This window comes from Dama dama, chromosome 9 (assembly GCF_033118175.1).
Source record: "Dama dama isolate Ldn47 chromosome 9, ASM3311817v1, whole genome shotgun sequence".
Classification (NCBI taxonomy): Eukaryota; Metazoa; Chordata; class Mammalia; order Artiodactyla; family Cervidae; genus Dama; species Dama dama.
In genome coordinates, this window is record NC_083689.1 from 16,163,007 (window position 1) to 16,184,294 (window position 21,288).

Sequence of the window (21,288 nt, forward strand, 5' to 3'; positions counted from 1 at the left end):
CAGAGCGCTTAGGACTCTTGTGTTCTCACTACCATGGGTGGGATTCAATCCCTGGTTGGAGAACGAAGATCCTGCAAGCTGGGTGGTGTGGCCAAAAAACAAGACAAAAGAAAGTCAATCTCTACTTAGCTGGCTTGTTCTAAAGGCTGGAGATAATTTATGTAAGGAGCTTCAAGCAGAGGTTGGTACACAGTAGCACCATGAGTAAGCTATGATGAACACATTGTTGGTTTGGGTTTTTTTTTTTTTTTCCTCTAGCACAAATTAGAGGCCAGGAATGATTCTGAACCCTGGGGTTACAAATGGACAACACAGAAAATGAGTCTTCACTGGCACAGGCTTTTTTTTTTTTTTTTTTTAACATTTATTTATTTGGTTGCACCAGATTCTAGTTGCAGCATGTGAACTCTTGGTTGCAGCATGTGGGATCTAGTTCCCTGACAAGGTATCAAACTCAGGCCCTCTGCACCGGGAGCTAGAAACTTAATCACTGGACCACCAGGGAAGTTCCTGGCACTGACTTTAAACTGAACTGCAGAAAACAGGCAACATAGGATAAATAAGATGATTTCAGAGTCTTAACTGTTGAAAAGTGAAAGTTGCTCAGTCATGAATGACTCTTTGCATCCCCATGGACTGTAACATGGAATTCTCCAGGCCAAAATACTGGAGTGGGTAACTATTCCCTTCTCCAGGGGATCTTCCCAACCCAGGGATTGAACCCAGGTCTCCCACATTGCAGGCAGATTTTACCAGCTGAGCCACAAGGGAAGACCCTTAACTGTTAGGAAGAGACTAAAACGGGATGTGCCTTAGAGGGGTCGGGGCCCCCAGGGTGGTCAGGGAAGGTCTCCCTGTGGAGGTGGGGCTTCTGCCCTCGGGGTGGTCAGGGAAGGCCCCTCTGTGGAGGTGGCATTTTTGCAGAGACCCTAGGTGGGAGCAGCACAGTGGTGAGTGGTGGTTGGAGTGCTCGAGGCAGATAAACGATCGGCCGCGTCGGGTTAGTCTTTGGGACCTCGGGGTTGCCTGGCCCTGGCATCTGAGAGACCCCCGTCCCGCACCCAGGTGAGGAGCTGCAGCCAGGGGGCCATGAGACGCGGCCGAGCCGGTCCTCCCAGCAGCCCTCTGAGCAGCGAGTGTGATGGGGTGCGCTCGCCCTCTGGCGGCAATTCTCGGCATTGTAAGGCGTCCGTGCCCTGGACACCGGCCTCCTAGCTCCCCACGTGAGGGTGCACGGGTACCTCCCTCTCACCCTTCTACATCCGATCCCCTGAGTCCGCCCCCCTCTGCGATCTTCCCTTCCGCTGTCCTCTAGACTGAGCCGATGGCAGCTCCGTCCTGCCAGATACTAAGGCTCCAAACTTGGGAGGAGCATCTTTAACCCCTCTCTCTGACTCCACCCTTTCCCCAATTTGGTATGACGGCAGGTCTCATCCACTCCAGAATCTGTCCAGAATTCGCCCACTTCCCACGGCCTCCTCGGTCCCGCACCTGGACATGGTCTCCATCATCTCCCTCCTGAACTTGAGCAGTCCCTCCGCCCTGGGACCCCAGCTCGCGCCTCCTTCCTTCCCCAAATCTGTTCCCCGTACAGCCCCCAGAGAGCGCCTGTGAGCACCTGAGGCCGGGCACGCCCTTCCTCTGCTCCTGCCCGTTCAGAGATCCCATCTCACACAGGAACAGCAACAAATTCTCCCTGCAGCCCTCCAGGCCTCGCCCTGTCTGCTCCCACCACCTCCCCACACACCCCCACGCCCCACCCCCAACCCCCCGCCCCCACCCCCTCCCCCACACCCATCTCTCCGCACTCTCTCCCCGTTTTCTCACTGCCTCCAGTGAAGCGGTGCTGTGCTCGGTTGCTCGGTCACGTCTGACTCTTTGCAACCCCATGGACTCCTCTTTGCAACCCACCAAGCTCTTCTGTCCATGGGTTTCTCCAGGCAAGGATACTGGAGTGAGTTGCCCTCCTCCAGGGGATGCCCTCCTCCAGGGGATCTTCCAACCTAGGGATAGAATCTTGTCTCTCTTGTCTCTCCAGTCTCCTGCAGTGCAGGTGGATTCTTGACTATTCTCCAGATTCGCCAGACATAATCCCATAATCCCACCCAGCTGTACAGGGCTGCGACACTCTTCAAAGTTTCAACATGGAAACAGAGCATTTAAAAAAAAAAATGAAGTTAAGAAAAGTTCACAAGGTGCTGACCTTTGGAGGAAGGAGGTTAATTTACAGGTATTTGCACAATGAAAAGAGCAGCAGGATTTTCCTGTTGGGGAGGGGCATGATGAGATGGGGGGGGGGGCTTCATTTTAGAGTTTAAAAATTCAATGCAAAAAAATGCAAAGACAAAGAGAGAGAACTACATACATGAAAGCAATGAATACCTTTGTTCTGCCCCTTGTGTTTTTGTTTTGCTTTTTTCTTTTTTTCCTGGTTGCACAGTGCCCCATGAGTAATCTCTGTTCCCCAACCAGGGACTGACCCCGTGTCCCTGCAGTGGAAGCTCAGAGTCTTAACCACTGGACAGCCAGGAAGTCCTGCCCCCTGTTTTTTAAGTGAAGTATTGATATTTTGGGCATTCAAACAAGTATAGATAAAGATAGATAAAATACATTATAGATATAGATAAATATATGATAATATGTATATGATATAGGTAATATAAAAGTAGAATATATAGGGATGCCCCTGGTGGTCCAGGGGTTTCCCTAGTGGCTCCGTGGTAAACAACCTACCTGCCAATGCAGGAGACTCCAGTTCAGGCCCTGGGCTGGGAAAATGCCCTGGAGAAGGAAATGGCCACCCACTCCAGTACTCTTGCCTAGGAAATCCCATGGATAGAGGTGTCTTGCCGGGCTACAGTCTGTGGGGTCACAAAGAGTCAGACATGATTTATCGACTAAACAACAACAACAACAACTGGAGGTCCAATGGCTAAGACTCCTAGTTCCCAATACAGGGAGGCTGAGTTCGATCCCTGGTCAGGGAACTAAATCCCAGCCACCACTACTGAAAGGTCCTTCATGCCTCAAGGAAGATCGAAGATCCCGTGTGCCACAGCTAAGACCCAGCACAGCCAAGTAAATACATTATATATGGGAGGAGGGAAGAGAAAGAGATAAAAATATAACACCACTGTACTCATTACCCTGTACTCATTCATTGGATCATAGAAAAAGCTAGGGAATTTTTTAAAAAATCTATTTCTGCCTCATTCACTACGCTAACCTTTGACTGTGTGTATCACAACAAAACTGGAAAATTCTTAAAGAGATGGGAATACTAGACCACCTTACCTGTCTCCTGAGAAATCTGTATGCAGGTCAAGAAGCAACAGTTAGAACCTTACATGGAACAACTGACCAGCTCAAAATCAGGAAAGGACTATGTCAAGGCTGTAAATTGTCACCCTGCTTATTTAACTTATATGCAGAGTACATCATGCAAAATGCCAAATGCCGGGCTGGATGACTCACAACCTGGAATCAAGATTGTTGGGAGAAGTATCAATAATCTCAAATATGCAGATGATACCACCCTAGTGGCAGAAACTGAAGAGGAACTGAAGAGCCTCTTGATGAAGGTGAAAGACGAGAGTGAAAAAGCTGGCTTAAAACTCAACTTTCAAAAAACTAAGATCATGGCATTCAGTCCCATCACTTCAATGGCAAATAGATGGGGGGAAAGTGGAAACAATGATAGTTTTTATTTTCTTGGGCTTTAAAAGCACTGCATGTGGTGACTACAGCCACGAAATTAAAAGACACTTGCTTCTTGGAAGAAAAGTCATGACAAACCTAGACAGCATATTAAAAAGCAGAGACATCACCTTGCTGACAAAGATCCGTGTAGTCAGAGCTATGGCTTTTCCAGTAGTCACGGATGGATGTGAGTTGGACCGTAAAGAAGGCTGAGCACCAAAGAATTGATGCTTTCAAATTGTGGTGCTGGGGAAGACTCTTGAGAGTCCCCTAGACAGAAAGGAAATCAAGCCAGTCAGTCCTAAAGGAAATCAACCCTGAATATTCATTGGAAGGACTGAAGCTGAAGCTCCAATACTTTGGCCACCTGTTTCGAAGAACTCACTTACTGGAAAAGATCCCGATGTTGGGAAAGGTTGAAGGCAGGAGGAGAAGGGGGAGACAGAGGATAAGATGGTTGGATGGCATCACCAACTCAATGAACATGAATTTGAGCAAACTCCAGGAGACAGTGAAGGACAGGGAAACCTGGCATACTGCAGTTCATGGGGTCACAAAGAGTCGGACGTGACTTAGTGACTGAACAATTAACCCAATTAAGAAATAAAAAGTTACAAATATAAGAGAAACTGGTTTTATACTGTCCTTAAACCTTGAATTTGCCAATTTTAATCCCCAGGACTGGTATTCACAGTTTTACTATGTACCTGTCCACTCAGAAAAGATACATAAAATTGTTTTGTATAAAACAATATATATGATATCTTAATGTATCCTTTTAACTTTCATCTGTCCTCCCCTTCATGTTCCTTCATTTTTACTGCTTAAGGGTATTTCACTGCACATACATACTCCCCAATTTTTTCGCCATTATCCATTTTTTTAACCGTCACAAACCATCTTGCAAAGAACATTCTCAAAAGTGGTTCTTCTGCACCTGGCTTTTTGCACTTACTCTATTTGCAAGTTTGCTCCTTATCAGTGAGCAAACTTGCAGTGGTTCAAGTTCCTGGCTGCATGTTAGAGACACTTGTCCAGACTGTGCTGAAAATCAATTACTACATTGGAGTCCCAGCTTACAACTCAGCATGCATGCATGTGCTCAGTCGTGTCTGACTCTTTGCAACCCCATGGACTGTAGCCTGCCAGGCTCCTCTGTCCTTGGAATTTTCCAGGCAAGAATACTGGAGTAGGTTGCCATTTCCTCTTCCAGGTGATCTTCCCAAACTAGGGATCAACTCCCGTGTCTCTTGCATCTCCTGCATTGGCAGGCAGATTCTTTACCACTAGCACCACCTGGGAACCCCATGGTCCCCAAATTTCCTGGTCTGGTAGCACATTAGCTCAGAAATTCGCACCTGTCTGCCTATCAGCCCCATTGCAGGCACTTTCTTCCTGCTTCATCTTCACTGTAATTATTTGTATGTCTCACCCACAAGACTGAGGTGTTTGAGGTCAGGGACCGACTTCATTTTGTATGTCTTCAAAGTTCCAAGGGCTTCCCAGGCGGCGCTAGTGGTAAAGAACCCACCTGCCAATGCAGGAGACATGTGTTCCATCCCTGGGTTGGGAAGATCTCCTGGAGGAGGAAATGGCTACCCACTCCAGTATTCTTGCCTGGGAAATTCCATGGACACAGGAGCCTGGCCGGCAGCCCATGGGGTCACAGAGTTGGACACAACAAGTGACTTAGCAAGAACAAAGTTCCAAGAAGCCAGGGAGGTGTCCGCTGAGTCAAACCTGAATGACAAGGAATAGCCTACCATGGGGGCTTCCCTAGTAGCTCAGACAGTAAAGTATTTGCCTGCAATACAGGAGACCCAAGTTTGATCCCTGGGTTGTGAAGATTCCCTGGAGAAGGAAACGGCAACCCACTCCAGTATTCTTGCATGGGGAATTTCATGGAGAAAGGAGGCTGGCGGGCTATAGTCCATGGGGTCTCAAAGAGTCAGATATGACTGAGCAACTAACACACACACACCATGGGGCTTCCCTGGTGGTCCGGTGGTTAAGACACCACACTTCCCCTGCAGGGGACTCAGGTTCAATCCTCAGGGAACTAAGATCCTGCATGCCACAAGGCATGGCCAAAAAAACAGAAGAAAAAAAAAGAGTCCACCAGCTGTAGATCCTGGGAGACAGTTCTAAGCTTGGCAGCAGGAAAAGTAATGCAAATGCCCTGAGGCCAGTGCAAGTCAGGGACCACCCTCGTACCCCTAATGGGTACTTCTATCTCCTAATGCCCCTTCTACCTCCTAATGGGTCTTCCTGCTTCTCTACATTTTGCTCCATCAATGTTTTTTCTCTTCAGAAGCCAGAGGAGAATCATAAGTCATATTTATTACTGCTCCGCTCAGAGACCTCCCATGGCTCCCCATTGTCCTTGGAATAAAACCAGAAACTCTTGCCCTGGCTTATAGTTCCAGCATGGCTGGGCACTACCTAACACTATTCACTTCACCTCCTCCTTCAATCCACTTCATTCACTGGACTTCAACCACGCTGGTTACGTGTCCCTCAGCAAACCTTGGGGACAGACTTGTTGAGCACCTCAAAGTTAGTTTCCTGAGCGGGCACATGGGGATACAGTAAGGGCAGTTTACTGAAGCACCATTTCTGCAGTCAAGAAAAATTGGAAACAAATGTCCATCAAAACAGCATGACAGAATAATTATAGTTTATTCATACTATGGACAATATCGAGCAGATACTTTATTTCATTTTTTAAATTATTTTCTCCGTGTGGCATGTGTTCTTAGTTCCCTGACCAGGGATTGAACTTGTGCACCCTGCAGTGAAAGCATAGAGTCCTAATCACTGGACCACCGGGGAAGTTCCTGAGCAGACTTTTTTTTTCCCAACCTTTTTTTAAAAACCACTAAACACAGTAAGAAATACATTTTATATTATGAACCAGAGGTAGCAGACTGTAGTTTCCAAAGAGGCCTCAATAATACGCCCTGGGACTTCCCTAGTAGCCCAGTGGTTAAGAACCCGCCTTGCAATGCAGGGATTGTGGGTTTGATCCCTGGCCAGGGCAGTAAGATGCCATATGCCATGAACCAACTAAGGCTGAGCATCACAACTACTGAGTTTGAGTGCCGAAATGAACGACGCTGAATGACACAGTGAATATCCCACACGGCACAACTAAGGCCATATGCAGCCGAATACAACAAATAAATATTTTAAAAAATATGTCCTATCCTACATGTTCTACATACAATCCTTTGTATGCAACTGTGACAATGTGGCCCTGAGACTCCTGTGAGTGACAAGGTCTCTGACCCCTACCCTTGAACCTAGACAATGTTGGTGACTGTGTGACCAAAAGCGAGACCACTGGGTGGCTGTCCCCACCAACACGTCAGCTGAATATCCAGCCAGAATCCATCGTAAGTCATGGATGAATAAAGATGCTTTCTGATGATGCCAGCTGCCAGGTGTTAAGTCACTCAACTTTCAATTATTCCCACTGGGGGCTGCAGACAGCATGGAACGGAGACAACCATCGCCACTGTGCCCTGCCCAAATTCCTGATCTACACAATAAGCACAACAAAATAGTTGTTTGGGGAAGGTTTGTTACCATTAATGACAACTGCATCACCAGTATATACACATACATGCATATGTGACAGAAATAAATGTTTCACCAAACAATGCTTACCATTAGTACATGTGATACAACCTGACATTTTAATTTTATTCTGTATTTTTCATTAATAATAACTGCAATTATATCCATGTCCACAGGAGCATTATTCACAATAGCCAAAAGGTAGAAGCAGCCCAAATGTCTATCAGTGGGTGAACAGAAAAACAAACTGTGGTGAATATCTGCAATGAAATATTACTTAGCCTTAAAAAGGAAGTAAATTCTGACCCTTGAGGACATTATGCTCAGTGAAATAAGCCAGTCACAAAAGGAGAAATACTGTATGATTCCACTTACATGAGGTCCCAAGAGTAGTCACAGTCACAGAGACAGAAATTAGAATGGTGATTGCCAGGAGCTGAGGGAAGTGGAGAATGGAGAGTTAGTTGCTTAATGGGGAAAGAGTTTCTGTTTTACAAGATGACAAATTCCTGGAAATGGATGGTGGTAATGGTTGCACAACAATGTGAATGTGCTTAATGCCACTGAACAGTAGTGGACCTTAAAATGGTTACAAGGATTTCCTTAATGATCCAACGGTTAAGAGTCCGCCTGCCCATGCAGGGGACACAGGTTCGATGCCTGGTCTGGGAAGATTCCACATGCCGTAAGGCAACTAAGTCCTCATCCCACAGCTACTGAGCCCACATGCCCTAGAATCTGGTGCTCTGCAACAAAAGAAGCCACCACCACCCAAGCACCATAGCTAGAGAGCAGCCCCCACTAGCCACAACCAGAGAGAGCCCTCAAGCAGCAACAAAGAAGCAGCATAGCCAAAAAAAGTTACAGCACCAAGTTTTATGTGTCACCTCATTTTAAAAAATAAAACATTTTTAAAAATGAAAAGAAGTTTTCTATGAATCATTCTTCCCTTAACTGTAAACCTAGAGATAAACGCTGGTTGGAACCCAGTTCACTGACTTCCTGAATCAATAATGGGCCCTGAGACCCACAGTATGAAAAACACAGCTACACAGCAGAAATCTAGGTGAATCCACTTGGAGATATCCGGAAACCAAGAGGCTGAGGGGAAAAAGTTGCAAACTAATACGTTCAGGATACCATTTATGCAAACTGTTTAAAATATATTAATGCATTAATATTGTTCTCACACACTCTAGGTAAGTAATGAATGCATAAAGACTGGTCTTAGAAGAATAAGCTGATTTCAAAGTAACCATCAGTCCTGAGAAGGGTGATGGGTGGAGGGGGTAAAGGGTGGAGGGAAGACTGGAATCTGCAGGCAGAGGCCTTACTGTCATTGGAAGCTTTTGTAATAGGGCTCGTTTCATTTAAAGAAATAAAAACAAAAAAACAACACCCTGAAGCAAGGGAGCCAAAGCGTATTTGTTAAACCTGGGTGACGACACAATGACCGTAATCTTCTGTCCTTGTGAAATAATCCATTAGCACTCTAAATAAGAAAGTATAGAGACTTCCCTGGTTGTCCAGTGGTTAAGACCTTGCCTTCCAATGCAGTGGTTTGGGTTTGATCCCTCCTCAGTCAGGGGGTTAAGATCTCACATGCCTCCAGGGCCAAAGGCCAAAAATACAAAAAGAAGCAATATTGTAACAAATTCAATAAAAATTCAAAAAAAGAATGTACAAACCAACTCTAGGATACATAAGAAACTAACACAAGTGATGGTGGAGGGGCTCCAAGGAAGCAGAGGATGAGAGACAGGTGGGAGTAGGACTTCTCACTGAAACCCTTTTTGTTGCATGTATTTTCATTTTTCTAAATTGCAAAATATAATACAGCTACAGGAAAGTGTGCAACCCACACATATACAATTATATCCAACTGAAAGAATAATTATAACTCAGGCATCACTAAAGCCCGGATCAAGAAATAACACGGAATACAGTCCACTTAGAGAAAAGCTAACAGAATGGGAATGCCCAGCTCAGTAATCTGTTACAAAGCAAACCCCTCCCACATCTGCCACGTGACCACCACCCAGCTGCCTCCTCATCCCCACCAGAGGTGTACCATCCTGACTTCCAGAATGGTCACTGTTTGGCTTTTCTTTATCTTTTACCTCTTAAAGAGTGCTTCCATAACACTAGGATTTTTCAACTTTATATGAAAAGGACAAAAAAAAAAAAAGAAAAGGACAATTTGTGTAAACTTTGTTTCTGCTGTTGACTTGCTAAGTCATGTCAGACTAAAAGAGCCCTTGGACTGTAGCCCACCAGGCTCCTCTGTCTTGGGGGTTCTCCAGGCAAGAATACTGGAGTGGGTTGCCAGTTCCTCCTTCAGGGCAGCTTCTTGACCCAGGGATTGAACCCAAGTCTCCTGCCTTGGCAGGTGAATTCTTTACCACTGAGCCACCGGGGAAGCCCTTACACAATCAAAAACATTCCTTTATGAAACAGAATCATTCAGGTCCCACTTCCTTTGTTGCATAAGATGTTGATGAGAATCATCCACAAGGCAGTGAGCAGCTGTGAGTGCTGTGTGGTATTCTGTTGGCTGAAACATCAATATTCAGGGATCCACTCGACAGCAGATGGACTCAGGTGCGAATTGTTTTCAGCTTGAGATTAATATATATGATAGATAGTACTGCTATGAACTATGAACATTCTTGTCCAGGCTCCCTGGCTCACTGGGCAAATGGCATTTTTTTTTCATACTAAAATATACACAACATAAAATTTACATTTTAACCATTTTCAAGTGTACTGTTCAGTGGCATTGAGCACATTCACGACGTTGTGAAACCGCCATCACCACCCATCTCCAGAACTTTCCCGTCATCCCAAACAGAAATCCTGTACCTATTGAGCACCTATACTCAATACAGTACAAATCCACTGTACCTATTGAGCAGTAACTCCCATTCCCCAGTTCCCTGCCCTTCCCAGGCACCCTACTTGGTGACTCTATGAATCTGACTCCTCTAGGGACCTCATATAAGTGAAATCATACAACTTATGTCCTTTTCTGACTGCCTTATTTCACTCACTATAATGGCTTTCAATTTCATCCATGCTGTAGCATGGGTCAGAATTTCCTTTCTTTTTAAGGTAGAAATCCTTTTTCAAAAATAGTATTTAGTTTCTACACCAGGATTGAATGTTTTAAATGTTTTAACATACATACAAAGACTTAAAAGGTATAAAGTAACTAAATATTTACAATACGATGTAAAGTAAAATTTCTCTATGAATATCATAAATATTTACTTTCAAATTCAAGTGTTTTAGATAGGAATATTAGTGTTAGTCCCTCAGTCACGTCCAACTCTTTGCAACCCCATGGACTATAGCCCACTAGGCTCCTCTGTCCATGGAATTCTCCAGGCAACAATACTAGAATGGGTAGCCATTCTCTTTTCCAGGGTATCTTCCCCACCCAGGGATCCAACCTAGGTCTCCTGCATTGCAGGCAGATTGTTTACCATCTGAGCCACCAGGGAAGGCCCCAAAATGTAAACATTTAAATAAATGTTAAGGAAACTTTTAAGTAATTATTCAAAATTAAAATTTAAATAAAGATATTAAAATCAAATGAAAAAGCATAATATAAAAAGTTAATGTTGTGAACAATGTTTAAATAAGTGTTTACATAAAATTTAAATATTTAGGACTTCCGTGGTGGTGCTGTGAGTAAGAAATCGTCTGCCAACACGGGACACGGTTTGTTCCCTGGTACCAATGATTCCAGTGCTGAAGGGCAAGAGTCCCTTTACCACAAGTAGTGAGCCAACGAGCAGCAACTACCGAAGCCCATGGACCTAGAAAATAGCCAGGAGTTGCTTCCCCCTTGGCTCAGCGGGTCAAGAATCTTCCTACAATGCAGGAGACGTAGAAGACACTGGTTCGATCCCTCAGTCAGGAAGATCCCCTGGAGGAGGAAATGGCAATCCACTCCAATATTCTTGCCTGGATTTAAAGAAAATTAAATATGTTGCATAGATTTAAAATATAAAATAATACGTAGATCGAATTTAAAATAAAAATATTTCAGTGTTTTAAATAAATATTTAAATGATAGTTTAAATTTAAAACATTTAAATGTTAATATTTAAAATAAATGCTATTTTTAACATAAAATTAAATTTTAAATATGAACAAAAAACTAAGAAAAATTTAAATACGATTTTAATAAATTAACTGCTACAGGAAATTTTATAATTATACTTAAAGATGTTTTAAAAAATAAGACTACCCCTCTACTCCCTGCGCGGAACTGAGGCAGCCAAGAAGCTCCTTGCCTCCTCCCGGCCCCGAAAGCACCTCACGCGCAGGCAGCGCCTCGGCCAGCCCCGGCCTGCTCGCGAGGACCTCGCACGGCCAAGATGGCTGCGCCCATGCGGCAGACTCGCTGCCTGCTCCGGTGGGTGACGACCCTGGGCCCGGGCTCCCGCGGTTACCGAGCGCCGCCGCCTCCGCGCCGCTCACGGGACCCCTGGTGGCCCGACCCGGATGACCCATTGACCCCGCGCTGGCAGCTGGGGCCGCGCTACGCAGCTAAGCAGTTCGCGCGGCATGGCGCCGCCTCCGGGGTTGACCCCGGTTCTCTGTGGCCGTCGCGGCAACAGCTGCTCGAGCTGGAGGCTGAGGAGCGAGAATGGTACCCGAGCCTGGCGGTCATGCAGGAATCGCTGCGGGTGCAGCAGCTGGCCGAAGAGCAGAAGCGACAAGCCAGGTGCGTGCGTGCGGTCGGGCGGGAGCCGGGCTGCGGGCCGATGGTGAACTGTGCGTCAACAGTGCTTACTCCATTGGGCGGTTTATCGCGGGGTTTGCGTGCAGTATTTACGTGCACGCTCACCTAGATACAAAAAGACCTCTGGCTAAGTCCATTTAGTCATCCGTCAACAAATCTTTACCTAGCGCCTACCGTGCACAAAGCCATGTCCCGGGTGCTGAGGGCATAGTGGGGAACAAAATGAATTTCAGATGGTGACCCAGAGTCATTAGAAAGATAAAATTGGGTGGAGCGTGCACGCCTGAGGGCGACTTCGCCTTGGTAGGCTTCAGGCTTCTCTGAGAACTTGACATTTAAAATGTTTAAGCAGAGACCTGTTGGGTTTCCCTTGTGACTCAGCTGGTCAAGAATCCACCTGCAATGCAGGAGACCTAGGTTCGATCCCTGGGTTGGGAAGATCCCCTGGAGCAGGGAAAGGCTACCCACTCCTGTATTCTGGCCTGGAGAATTCCATGGACCGTATGAGTCCATGGGGTCACGAAGAGTCGGACATGACTGAGCGACTCAGAGAGATGAATGATCAGCGGTAGCCATGGAAAGATCTTAGGGAGAGTGTTCTTGGTAAAGGGAACAGCCGGTGCAAAGGCCCTGAGGTAGGCCCTTTAAGAAACAGCCTGGACAGTAGTGTGGCTGGGGAGGTGTGAGAGGGGATGGAGCATGGGATCAAGGGTACAGATCCCACTTGGGAGGCAGGTTTGAAGGATTTAGAGGGAAGAATGGAAGCAAGAGCAAAGATATTGATTGTGCCACTTACTGAAGAGAGGGGGCAGCCAAAGGCAGGCAAGTGTGTTCCTGGTGTTTACTGTTCTTGTCCTCACAGCAGCTCTAAGAGGAAGAGGGAATCACCCTTATTTGAGAGACAGTAAACTGAGGCCGAGGAGGGCGCAGTCACTTGTCCAGTCACCCAGTGAACGAAGAGCTGGGATGTGAACCTACATCAAATAAACCCAATTATCCCAGCTGGCTAATCCTACCATGGGGCTTTCAGTTTCATGTTTCTAATCCTTAAAATGGAACAGTGACTCACACCTACCTCCTATTGGAGGGAAAGGTCAGATTCATTTCTTGCCTCCATTCCTGTATCTAGAAGTGGGCCTGGCATAGAGTGGGTACTCATTGATGTCTGTAGGATGAAGGAATGTGCTATGGGAATAACATGCGGCACTTGGAGTGCTCAGGAGACAGCTCAGGGAAATGTTGGGTTGACTTGGGGTCTGCTCCTGGAGTGACTGGGGCTTACTCAAGGTTAAATACATATTTATTTCCCTGGTGGTTCAGATGGTAAAGAATCTGCAATGCAGGAGACCGGGGTTTGATCCCTGGGTTGGTAAGATCCCCTGGAGAAGAGAATGGCTACTCACTCCAGTATTCTTGCCTGGAGAATTCCATGGATAGAGGAGCCTGGCAGCTATAGTCCACAGGGTCTTAAAGAGTAAGACACAACTGAGTGACTAACACTGTCACTTTCACACATACTAGTTTCTCTCTCCTGCCTCTTGCTTCACTTGTCAAGGACTTTTCTTGACCATTTTAAAGACCACCGTAAGCCTTCCCAATCTTTCATCTCAAAATATAGGGGAGCTGGAAGAGGCAGGATGTGGGCAAAGGCTTGGGGGTGGGTGGATGGGTACTGCTCTGGCTGGGTGGGGCTTGCCCTCATCAACCACCCTCCTTCACCGGCAGGGAGCAGCTCATTGAAGAGTGCATGGCCAAGATGCCACAGATGATTGAGAACTGGCGGCGGCAGCAGCAGGCACGCAGGGAGAAGGAGCAAGCAGACAAGGAGCGGAGGGCCCGGCTGCAGGCGGAGGCCCAGGAACGCCTGGGATACCACGTGGACCCGAGGAGTGCCCGCTTCCAGGAGCTGCTGCAGGACTTGGAGAAGCAGCATCGCAAGCGCCTCAAGGAGGAGAAACAAAGAAAGAAGAAGGAGGCACGAGCTGCTGCAATGGCCGCTGCTGCGGCCCAGGATCCAGCAGACTCTGAAACACCCGACTCCTGAGCTGGGTTCTTTCCCAATAAAACTTGCCCCACCCCTGAAGAGCTATGTTCTCTCTTATCACACCCCTCCCTGGGCACATTGGTTCCTTCCCCAACACCTGGAGCCAGGGAATCCCCCACCCTTCCCTGGCTCTGCTCACTCAGGGGACTCAAGACCATGCCGACCAACTCTGGGGCTTCAGGGGGAATAAAAGGGGGGGCACAATGGGGAAATAATGGAGGAGCAGATGGCAGAGGAGAAGAAGGCTTCTGTTTACCAACATTAATCTCCAGTAATTAGCCAATTACCAGGGGGGAAGTGTAGCCAAAACAGACTGTGGTGATGATGGGGGGGTGGAGAGAGCAGCAGCTCTTCCAAGGCTGGGGCCCACTGCCTGGGAATAACACAGCTTGGTGGTGGGGGGCAGGGTACACTGGGAGCCACAATCTGCAGAGGCAGACAGACCCCTCTGCCCCTTCATGGCATTCCCCCATCTCCTGTGCCCAACTAGCCCCTAGACCTAGACCAGCTGGAATGGGAAGCCCCAGTAGGGATGAACCACAGGACTAGCTTTTAAAACTTTATTCACTTCAAAACCTTTATCAGAGACAACAGTTCTCTTCTGGGGTGGGGGGCTAGCCTCAAACTCCAGAGCGACTCTGATGTTTCCCCCTCCCCAAGCAGGACAAACCAGACCTTCCCCCCCAGCAAAGGGATGCAGGATGGAAGCCCAGGCCAGACCACGGAGGAGTCCTTGGGCCTCTTGAGCGTTCACCCCAGATGGAAAGATGTGACACTCCAATGGAGGATCAAAAGTTTGGAGCTCCAGCTTCCCCTCACCCTGGAAGAGGGCGGGGGAGGTCTCGGGGGCTCTCTGGGGGGGGTGGGGAAGCAAGCAGCCGCCTCTCCATCTGGCTGCAGGGAGCTGGGACACAGGCCAAGAGGGGCCCATCTGTCACCTCCAGTTCTGCCAGCTCCTTGGAGCAGGCTGGGCTGGGGTGGGGGGTGGGGAGGGGGGACAGCTGTCTGGCCCAGGTCTTTTCAGGCCAAGATGGGAATGAGGGGCCACTTTAGGAGAGTGGGAAGTTGGGTCGGAGTTTCTTTTTTTTTAGCTTTTGATTTTTTTTCCACTTCTTAAATAAACATGAATATATATATATATTTTTTTCTTTTATAAAACTTTTGTGGAGAGGGGGTGGGAGGGTGGGGAGGAGGGGGCGGTGGGCAGCCTGGCCTCCCAGCATCACTCGTCATCAAAGTTCTGACTCAGGAGGAAGTTGGCAGCCAAGTTCTCGTTTTTTTCACAAGCGAAGTAGGCCTGGATCACCAGGCTCTCTGGGAAGCCCAGGGCCTTCAACTGTGGGAAGACGGGCAGGTATAAGCAAGAGGTGAGGGCCCTGCCCACCCACGAGGTCACAGCCCTCTTGGCCAGGCCTCTTACCCTCTCTATAGCTTCTTTCTCCTGTGGCGTCACCTGGATGTAGTTCATCTGTGGGGCCTCCTCACCTATGGCGCCCACCTCGCCCTCCACGTCTGAGATGTCCACCAGCTCCCCTGGGGGCTCATTCAACATCTGGATGAACTGCTCCTGGTGCCGGCTGATTTGCTATAGAAGACAGATGAGAGAAGGATGACCCATAGCCTTTGTCCCCCCTCCCCCAGGTCCCTATCACAGCCCTTTTCACTCATTCAGCAAACATTTACAGGGTACCTACTCTGGCCAAACAGCCACACAGTGGTGGACACGGGCCCTGTCCTAGAGGAGCTAGCAAGCAAATAAGTTAACTATTATTTACAATGTAAATACTGACCCTGCCATACATCAGAGTAGACCTTGGGCTGAGAAAGACACTTTAAGCCAGGAGGGAGGGGCCTGTGATCCACAGAATGGAGAAGAAAGTTTCTTTCCACACAGAGCCAACAGCAAGTGCAAAGACCCAGGGATAGGAGTGTATTTGGAAAACTCCAGAAACAAACAAATCCATGTGGCAAAACTATAAACAAGAAAGGGAAGGAGGAAGCAGAAGATGAGATCAGAGAGGGAGGCAAAGTCTAAACTGCTTTCTTCTAGTGCCTTCTAGCGTGACAGGACACCACGGTGGTGAGAATCAACTAAGAAAAGACATCTGTGTACTTTTTAAAAAGATGAATTCATCTGGGTGTTGCACATCTGGGGGGTTTTGATATGCCCCTATTTTTATGTACACTTGACAATTTTCACATCAAAGGAAAAAGTGCTTTTTCAGGAATCTGGATTCTGGTGGAGAATAACCACAGGCAAAGTGCGGAAGCAGAGGCCTGGATAGTGGCCGCCTGGGGACCCAGTAGAAGATGAGGTGGCAGCCACAGAGGTGGAGTGCAGGGCTGGGCTCAATGTTCTGGAGGCAGAGCAAACAGGACAGGTTGGGGATAAGCCCAGCAGGCCCCCAGTGCCTGGGGCTCAAGCAAGCCCAGGTTGGTCCTGGCAGGGTTAGGGAAGACTGGGAGAATCTGTTCTGGTCTTGGATATGTAGAAAGCATTTTCATGGAGGCATCAAGTCAGTCATGGAGAACATGGCATCCAGAGGGTCCACGCTGATCATACAAATTTAAGGGGGGGCGGGGGGGGGGGGGTCGTTCCCTGGTGGCTCAGATAGTAAAGAACCTGCCTGCAATACGAGAAACCCAGGTTCAATCCCTGGATCGGGAAGATCCCCTGGAGAAGGACATGGTAACCCACTCCAGTATTCTTGTTGAGAGAATCCCATGAATGGAGGAGCCTGGCGGGCTACAGTCCATAGGACTGCAAAGAGTCCGACATAACTGAGTGACTCACACACACATACACAGGTTAAAGGCCCCAGGATTGACACACATAAAGAATGAAGATGGGCAGCCCGGGCCCTCCGGCATCTGGAGGAGGTGAGCAGGAGGCAGCAAAGGAGATTGAAATGTCTGGGGTAGAAGCAGCAGATGCCTGAATCAGGAGAGGTAGGCTTCACAGAGAACCCAGAGGACCCTGTCACACTCAGGGGCCACTGCTCCTCTGCCTCAGAACCTTCAAGGGCAGGATGGAGCTTTGCTGAGCTCGGAGGTGTCAAAACCAACTAGGGCACAGCAGTCCTGCAATCCAATGGGCGTTTATGAAGCAACAGCTAAATGTGGAGCCAAGTCAGAGCGCAGGCCCCAGAGGCTGGAGGCAGATACACACTCCACCAGTTGCCAGGCTGCTCCAAACCTCTGGCGCCTTCCTCTGTGGGAGTGTGACAACAGCACCTACACCTCACAGGTGGTTGGGAGCATCATGTGAAACCATGGAGGTCGTCAAGTCACAAGGAACAGCAGGAGACTATGGTGTCGGTCGTGCCTATCCACCACGCTGGGCTGGGCTCTCTCTCTGGGGGCTGTGGTACCCACAGGGTAAGGGAGATGGGGCCTGCACCGACTCCCTCTGCCCCCAGGCCTGTACCTGTAAGAGCTGGGGGTTCTCCTGGCCCAGCTGCTGGAGCAGGGCTGGCAGCAGCGCAGGGTTCTGCTGAATCACCTGCCGCATGTTCTGGAAATGAGGCTGGTCTCGCAAAAATTCCAAGGGGTTCTCTCCTGCTGGCAGGGGTAAGGGGTGTGGTCAGACACCCCCTGGGCTCCCAGAAGTACGGGGTGGGTGGGATGAGTCAGGTGCCGCAACAGCAGGCACCCCACGTGCACACCTCCCAATCACTCACCTGCTTCTGTGGATGGCTGCTCTGAAACTTGGCTCTCCTGGACAGAACCATGTTCTGGCTCGGGGCTCCCAGGAATTCCCTGTCAGGTGTCCTGTTTAGTTCCAAGCACAGACTGCCCACTGCCTCCCCTCCTGCACACTCAGCCCTGGTGGGAGACACAGGAGGCCTCCCAGGCCCACCCCACCGCTCTCGTCCCGGCTCCTGCAGGAGTTCTTTCCTGGCTAGAACCCTAACCCAAAGGTTTTGGGGGACAGATTTTGACCACCCTTCAGAGCACCAAAGTCCGCATGCTCCCTTAACTCCCCGAGAGGCAGCAGCCCCACCTCACCGTGAGCAGATACTCCACGGCTCGGTGGGGGTTGTTGTAGCTGGCTCTCAGGGCGGCCACGACCCGCTCTCGCTCGTAGCCCATGGACATGATCTCCGTCAGCATTGTCTCATACTCAGAGCCCGTCACTATGGAGGGAGCAGCAAAGGCCAGGTCACCGAGGAGAAGAAAGGGCAGCTTCCCGGCCCTCCCATGCCCACAGGAGGCCAGCTGATGCCCGTGGCATCCAGCCATTTTCAATTGGGGGACCACCCACCCACCTAGCGTGGAGGCCGCGTCTTCCTCTCGCCCGCTGCTACCTGAAGAGGGAACAGAGCTGCAAATTCAAGAGAGAGAAATCGGACCCTGGCTTCTGGCGGCCTGCCCTCCCCCAGGTGTGTGGAACCACGACCGTGGGAGCTGAAAGGGGCAGGGAAGACAGGGCCCAAACTGCGGCTGCGGCTCCCTGCCTTACCCTGACACAGACTCCGGGGACGTCGTGGGGGCAGATTCCTCCGATGGGCTTTTGTCTTCTCTGGCAGTAGGTGGGGGGTGGGACATGCCTGAGGCAGGGGCCGACGGGAAGGATGTGGAAGACTCCGGGGTGGCAGTGGGTGAGGCCTCTGAGGGTACTGAGGTGCCTGGGCTGGTTTTGGCCTGTGACACCCAGAAAAAGGGAGCAGGCATCAGTACCCCTATCTAGCCCCGACATCCCTCCACAGCTCCGCCCCACCCTGTCCATGGCTAATCTCTCTTGGGCACAGGCTGTTTGCCAGCTTCCCAGCCAATCCACCCACCCTCCCAAACAGCAGACATCACCCACCTTGGTCACCATGACGACCACGAAGTTCTTCTCGTCGATGCGATAGTCCCTGATGGGCACATCATCACTCAGGATCTTGCCAGCATAGATGAGTTTCTGTCCAGCCACGGGAAAAGCATCACGACCCTTCTCAGCTTCTATCTTCTCCTTTAGCACCTTCACCTGGAGGAAAGGGTAAATGATCATCGCAAACCCCCCAGATTCTCTCTTCCCTTCTAGTTAGTGGGCAGGCTGCAAGCCCTGATGGCCGAATAGCTAAGCTTCATAATCAAGCATACTAAACCATTGTACCATTCAACGAAATATTTACTGAACATTTAATACGTGCCAGGTGCAGTTTTAGGTACAGATGACAGAGCACAAAGACTCAACATTAGTCCCTGTTCTCATAGAGGACACTCACGTGGGAGAATAAAAAAACTAATACATATTTCAAATGATGTAAACACGATGAAACGCAAATCAATATAAAGGGGAGACCTAAGGTTGCCGACAGTGGTGTTTACTGAGAGAATCCTAAGTTGATAGTGCTGTTATAAATGTATATGTCACAGGTTTAACGACTTGTAGTAACTGAGTGGAATAGTTAACCATGAACTTCATTTTGCATTTTTTAAAAGCTGTTTATTTGGCTGCATAGGATCTTCGTTTTGGCACATGGGATCTGGTTCCCTGACCAGGGATTGAACCCAGGCCCCCTGCATTGAAAGTGCAGCCTCAGCCAGTGCACCAAGAAGCAAGTTCCATATCCTTATTTTATATTTGAGAAAAATAGAGGCACAGAGATTACCTAACTTGCCCAAACAGCTGGGTTGGTCAAAAAATCTGTTTGTTTCCTTTTTACAAAAAATGAACTTCAGTATCTCCCTCATGGGGGAAATTGTGCAACAAGTGCCAAATACACGTTTTTTAGGTCCTAAGTCTCTTTCCGGCCAAAAACACAGCATCATGTTTAGACTGTGGGCTCTCACTTGAGGCAAATCCGAATTGAAATCAGCTCCGCCACGCCTTGCTGTATGCATATGCGACTATAGCAAAGTTCTTCAAGCTCCAAGTTTCCACATCTGTTAAGTGAGGACACTCAAGAGTGCCCAAATGACAAGCCTACTTTGCAGAATTAGTAAAACATCATGAAAACGCTCAGCGACTGGTGAAAAACAAACACGGACCACTGAAACTCAGACCGTTTATTATCATCATCATCATAGTTGCTGTCATCACCCGGCATCTCCTGATCACTACTCCCAGATTTGGCCACCAAGGTCCCGAGGAAAAGCCTACAAAGGTAGGAACTCGGAGGACCCATTCCAGAGAAAGCAGCCCGGCCGGGAATCTGAGCCTGCGGATCCAGCGCCCCGCGAGGGCGCTGACATTAGAGCCAGGACCTGGCGGGCGCCCCGGAGGTGGGGCCTCGCCTGGAGATCGACCCAAGAGCGCTGCCCGAGCCACCAGGGGCAGAGCCGGGAATCATCAGGGTATCTGGGAAAGTCAGGCCCGTGGGGAAAATGGGCAGGGCGCGACCCTGCGCCGTCTTCCCCGCCTCTCTCGTCGGGATCCCGGCCTCCCCGCCCCCACCCCACCCGCTGCACCCGTCGCTCCCGCTCCGGAGCTCCGGCCTGGCTCGCACCGTCTCATCAGGCTCCATGCGGATCTTGAAGGTCTGCTGCTGCAGTGTTTTAAGCGTGATCGTGACGGCCATGGTGGGACCCGAGCGACACGGCGGCCCCGGAATCCTCACACGACATGCAACTCACGCCGCCGCCATCTTAGCGCCCAGCCGCGCCGCACGCCGACAGCTTCCGGGGCAGGCAGTGCGCGCGCCGACCACCACAACACGTGACCTAAGCGCGCCCCCCTTGGCCATCGTGGGCATGCGCACGAGCGCGGCCTCGAGCAAAGCATGCGCAGACTGAATTCTATTCCGTGAGACGGGAGGGGGACTTCTTGCTCTACCGTCAAGAGGTTTCCTGCGAATGACGCCATGCCCGTTAGTGGTGACGTCATAGGCCACAAAATGGCTCCGAGACCCCCAGTTTCACGCCCATGAGTTTGTTGACGTTTAACAAGCAATGTACTTGCTAAATTTTCATTTCTTCCGCAAAATCTTCATGTCTTTTTGCTCGTTCCAAATGAGACTTACTCTGGTCTGACCACCTGACAGGAAGCCTATCAAGCCCTGAAAGAACTAGAAAGGATACTTGAAAGGTCACCAACAGTTAAACACGGAAATTTGCCACGGAAGTGGGGACACAAGGCCATTCTGTGGCCTCATTAATCCTAAGGGAAAAGCTGGATTTTTGGAATGAATTTTAACAGTTCTAGCTCTTGGGTCTCCCTACCTGTCTGCTGCTCCTCCCCCTGATCACTTTGTTCACCCAACTATCTCCATCTGACTCCATCAAG

The 21,288-nt window shown here is 49.1% G+C and overlaps 2 protein-coding genes across 3 annotated transcripts; one reads left to right on the forward strand and one right to left on the reverse strand.

Moving 5' to 3' along the window:
* Positions 1–11,627: 11,627 nt before the first annotated feature.
* Positions 11,628–14,114, forward strand: GADD45GIP1 (GADD45G interacting protein 1). The gene is made up of 2 exons (XM_061150155.1): positions 11,628–12,013; positions 13,757–14,114. Exons 1-2 carry the CDS (start codon positions 11,664–11,666, stop codon positions 14,073–14,075), a joined length of 669 nt encoding a protein of 222 aa, XP_061006138.1. The 5' UTR covers positions 11,628–11,663; the 3' UTR covers positions 14,076–14,114.
* Positions 14,115–14,621: 507 nt separating this feature from the next.
* RAD23A (RAD23 homolog A, nucleotide excision repair protein) lies at positions 14,622–20,697 on the reverse strand. 2 transcript variants are annotated; one of them, XM_061150153.1, is made up of 9 exons: positions 20,513–20,697; positions 18,886–19,047; positions 18,538–18,719; positions 18,344–18,399; positions 18,084–18,211; positions 17,756–17,834; positions 17,503–17,636; positions 15,496–15,660; positions 14,622–15,411 (listed from the first exon to the last, which is right to left on the reverse strand). In XM_061150153.1, the coding sequence occupies exons 1-9, from the start codon at positions 20,582–20,584 to the stop codon at positions 15,298–15,300; spliced, it is 1,092 nt and encodes a 363-aa protein (XP_061006136.1). In that variant the 5' UTR covers positions 20,585–20,697; the 3' UTR covers positions 14,622–15,297. The 2 variants fall into 2 exon arrangements, with proteins under 2 accessions (XP_061006136.1, XP_061006137.1); XM_061150154.1 differs by having other exon boundaries at positions 17,503–17,633; positions 20,513–20,696.
* Between the last annotated feature and the right edge of the window lie 591 nt (positions 20,698–21,288).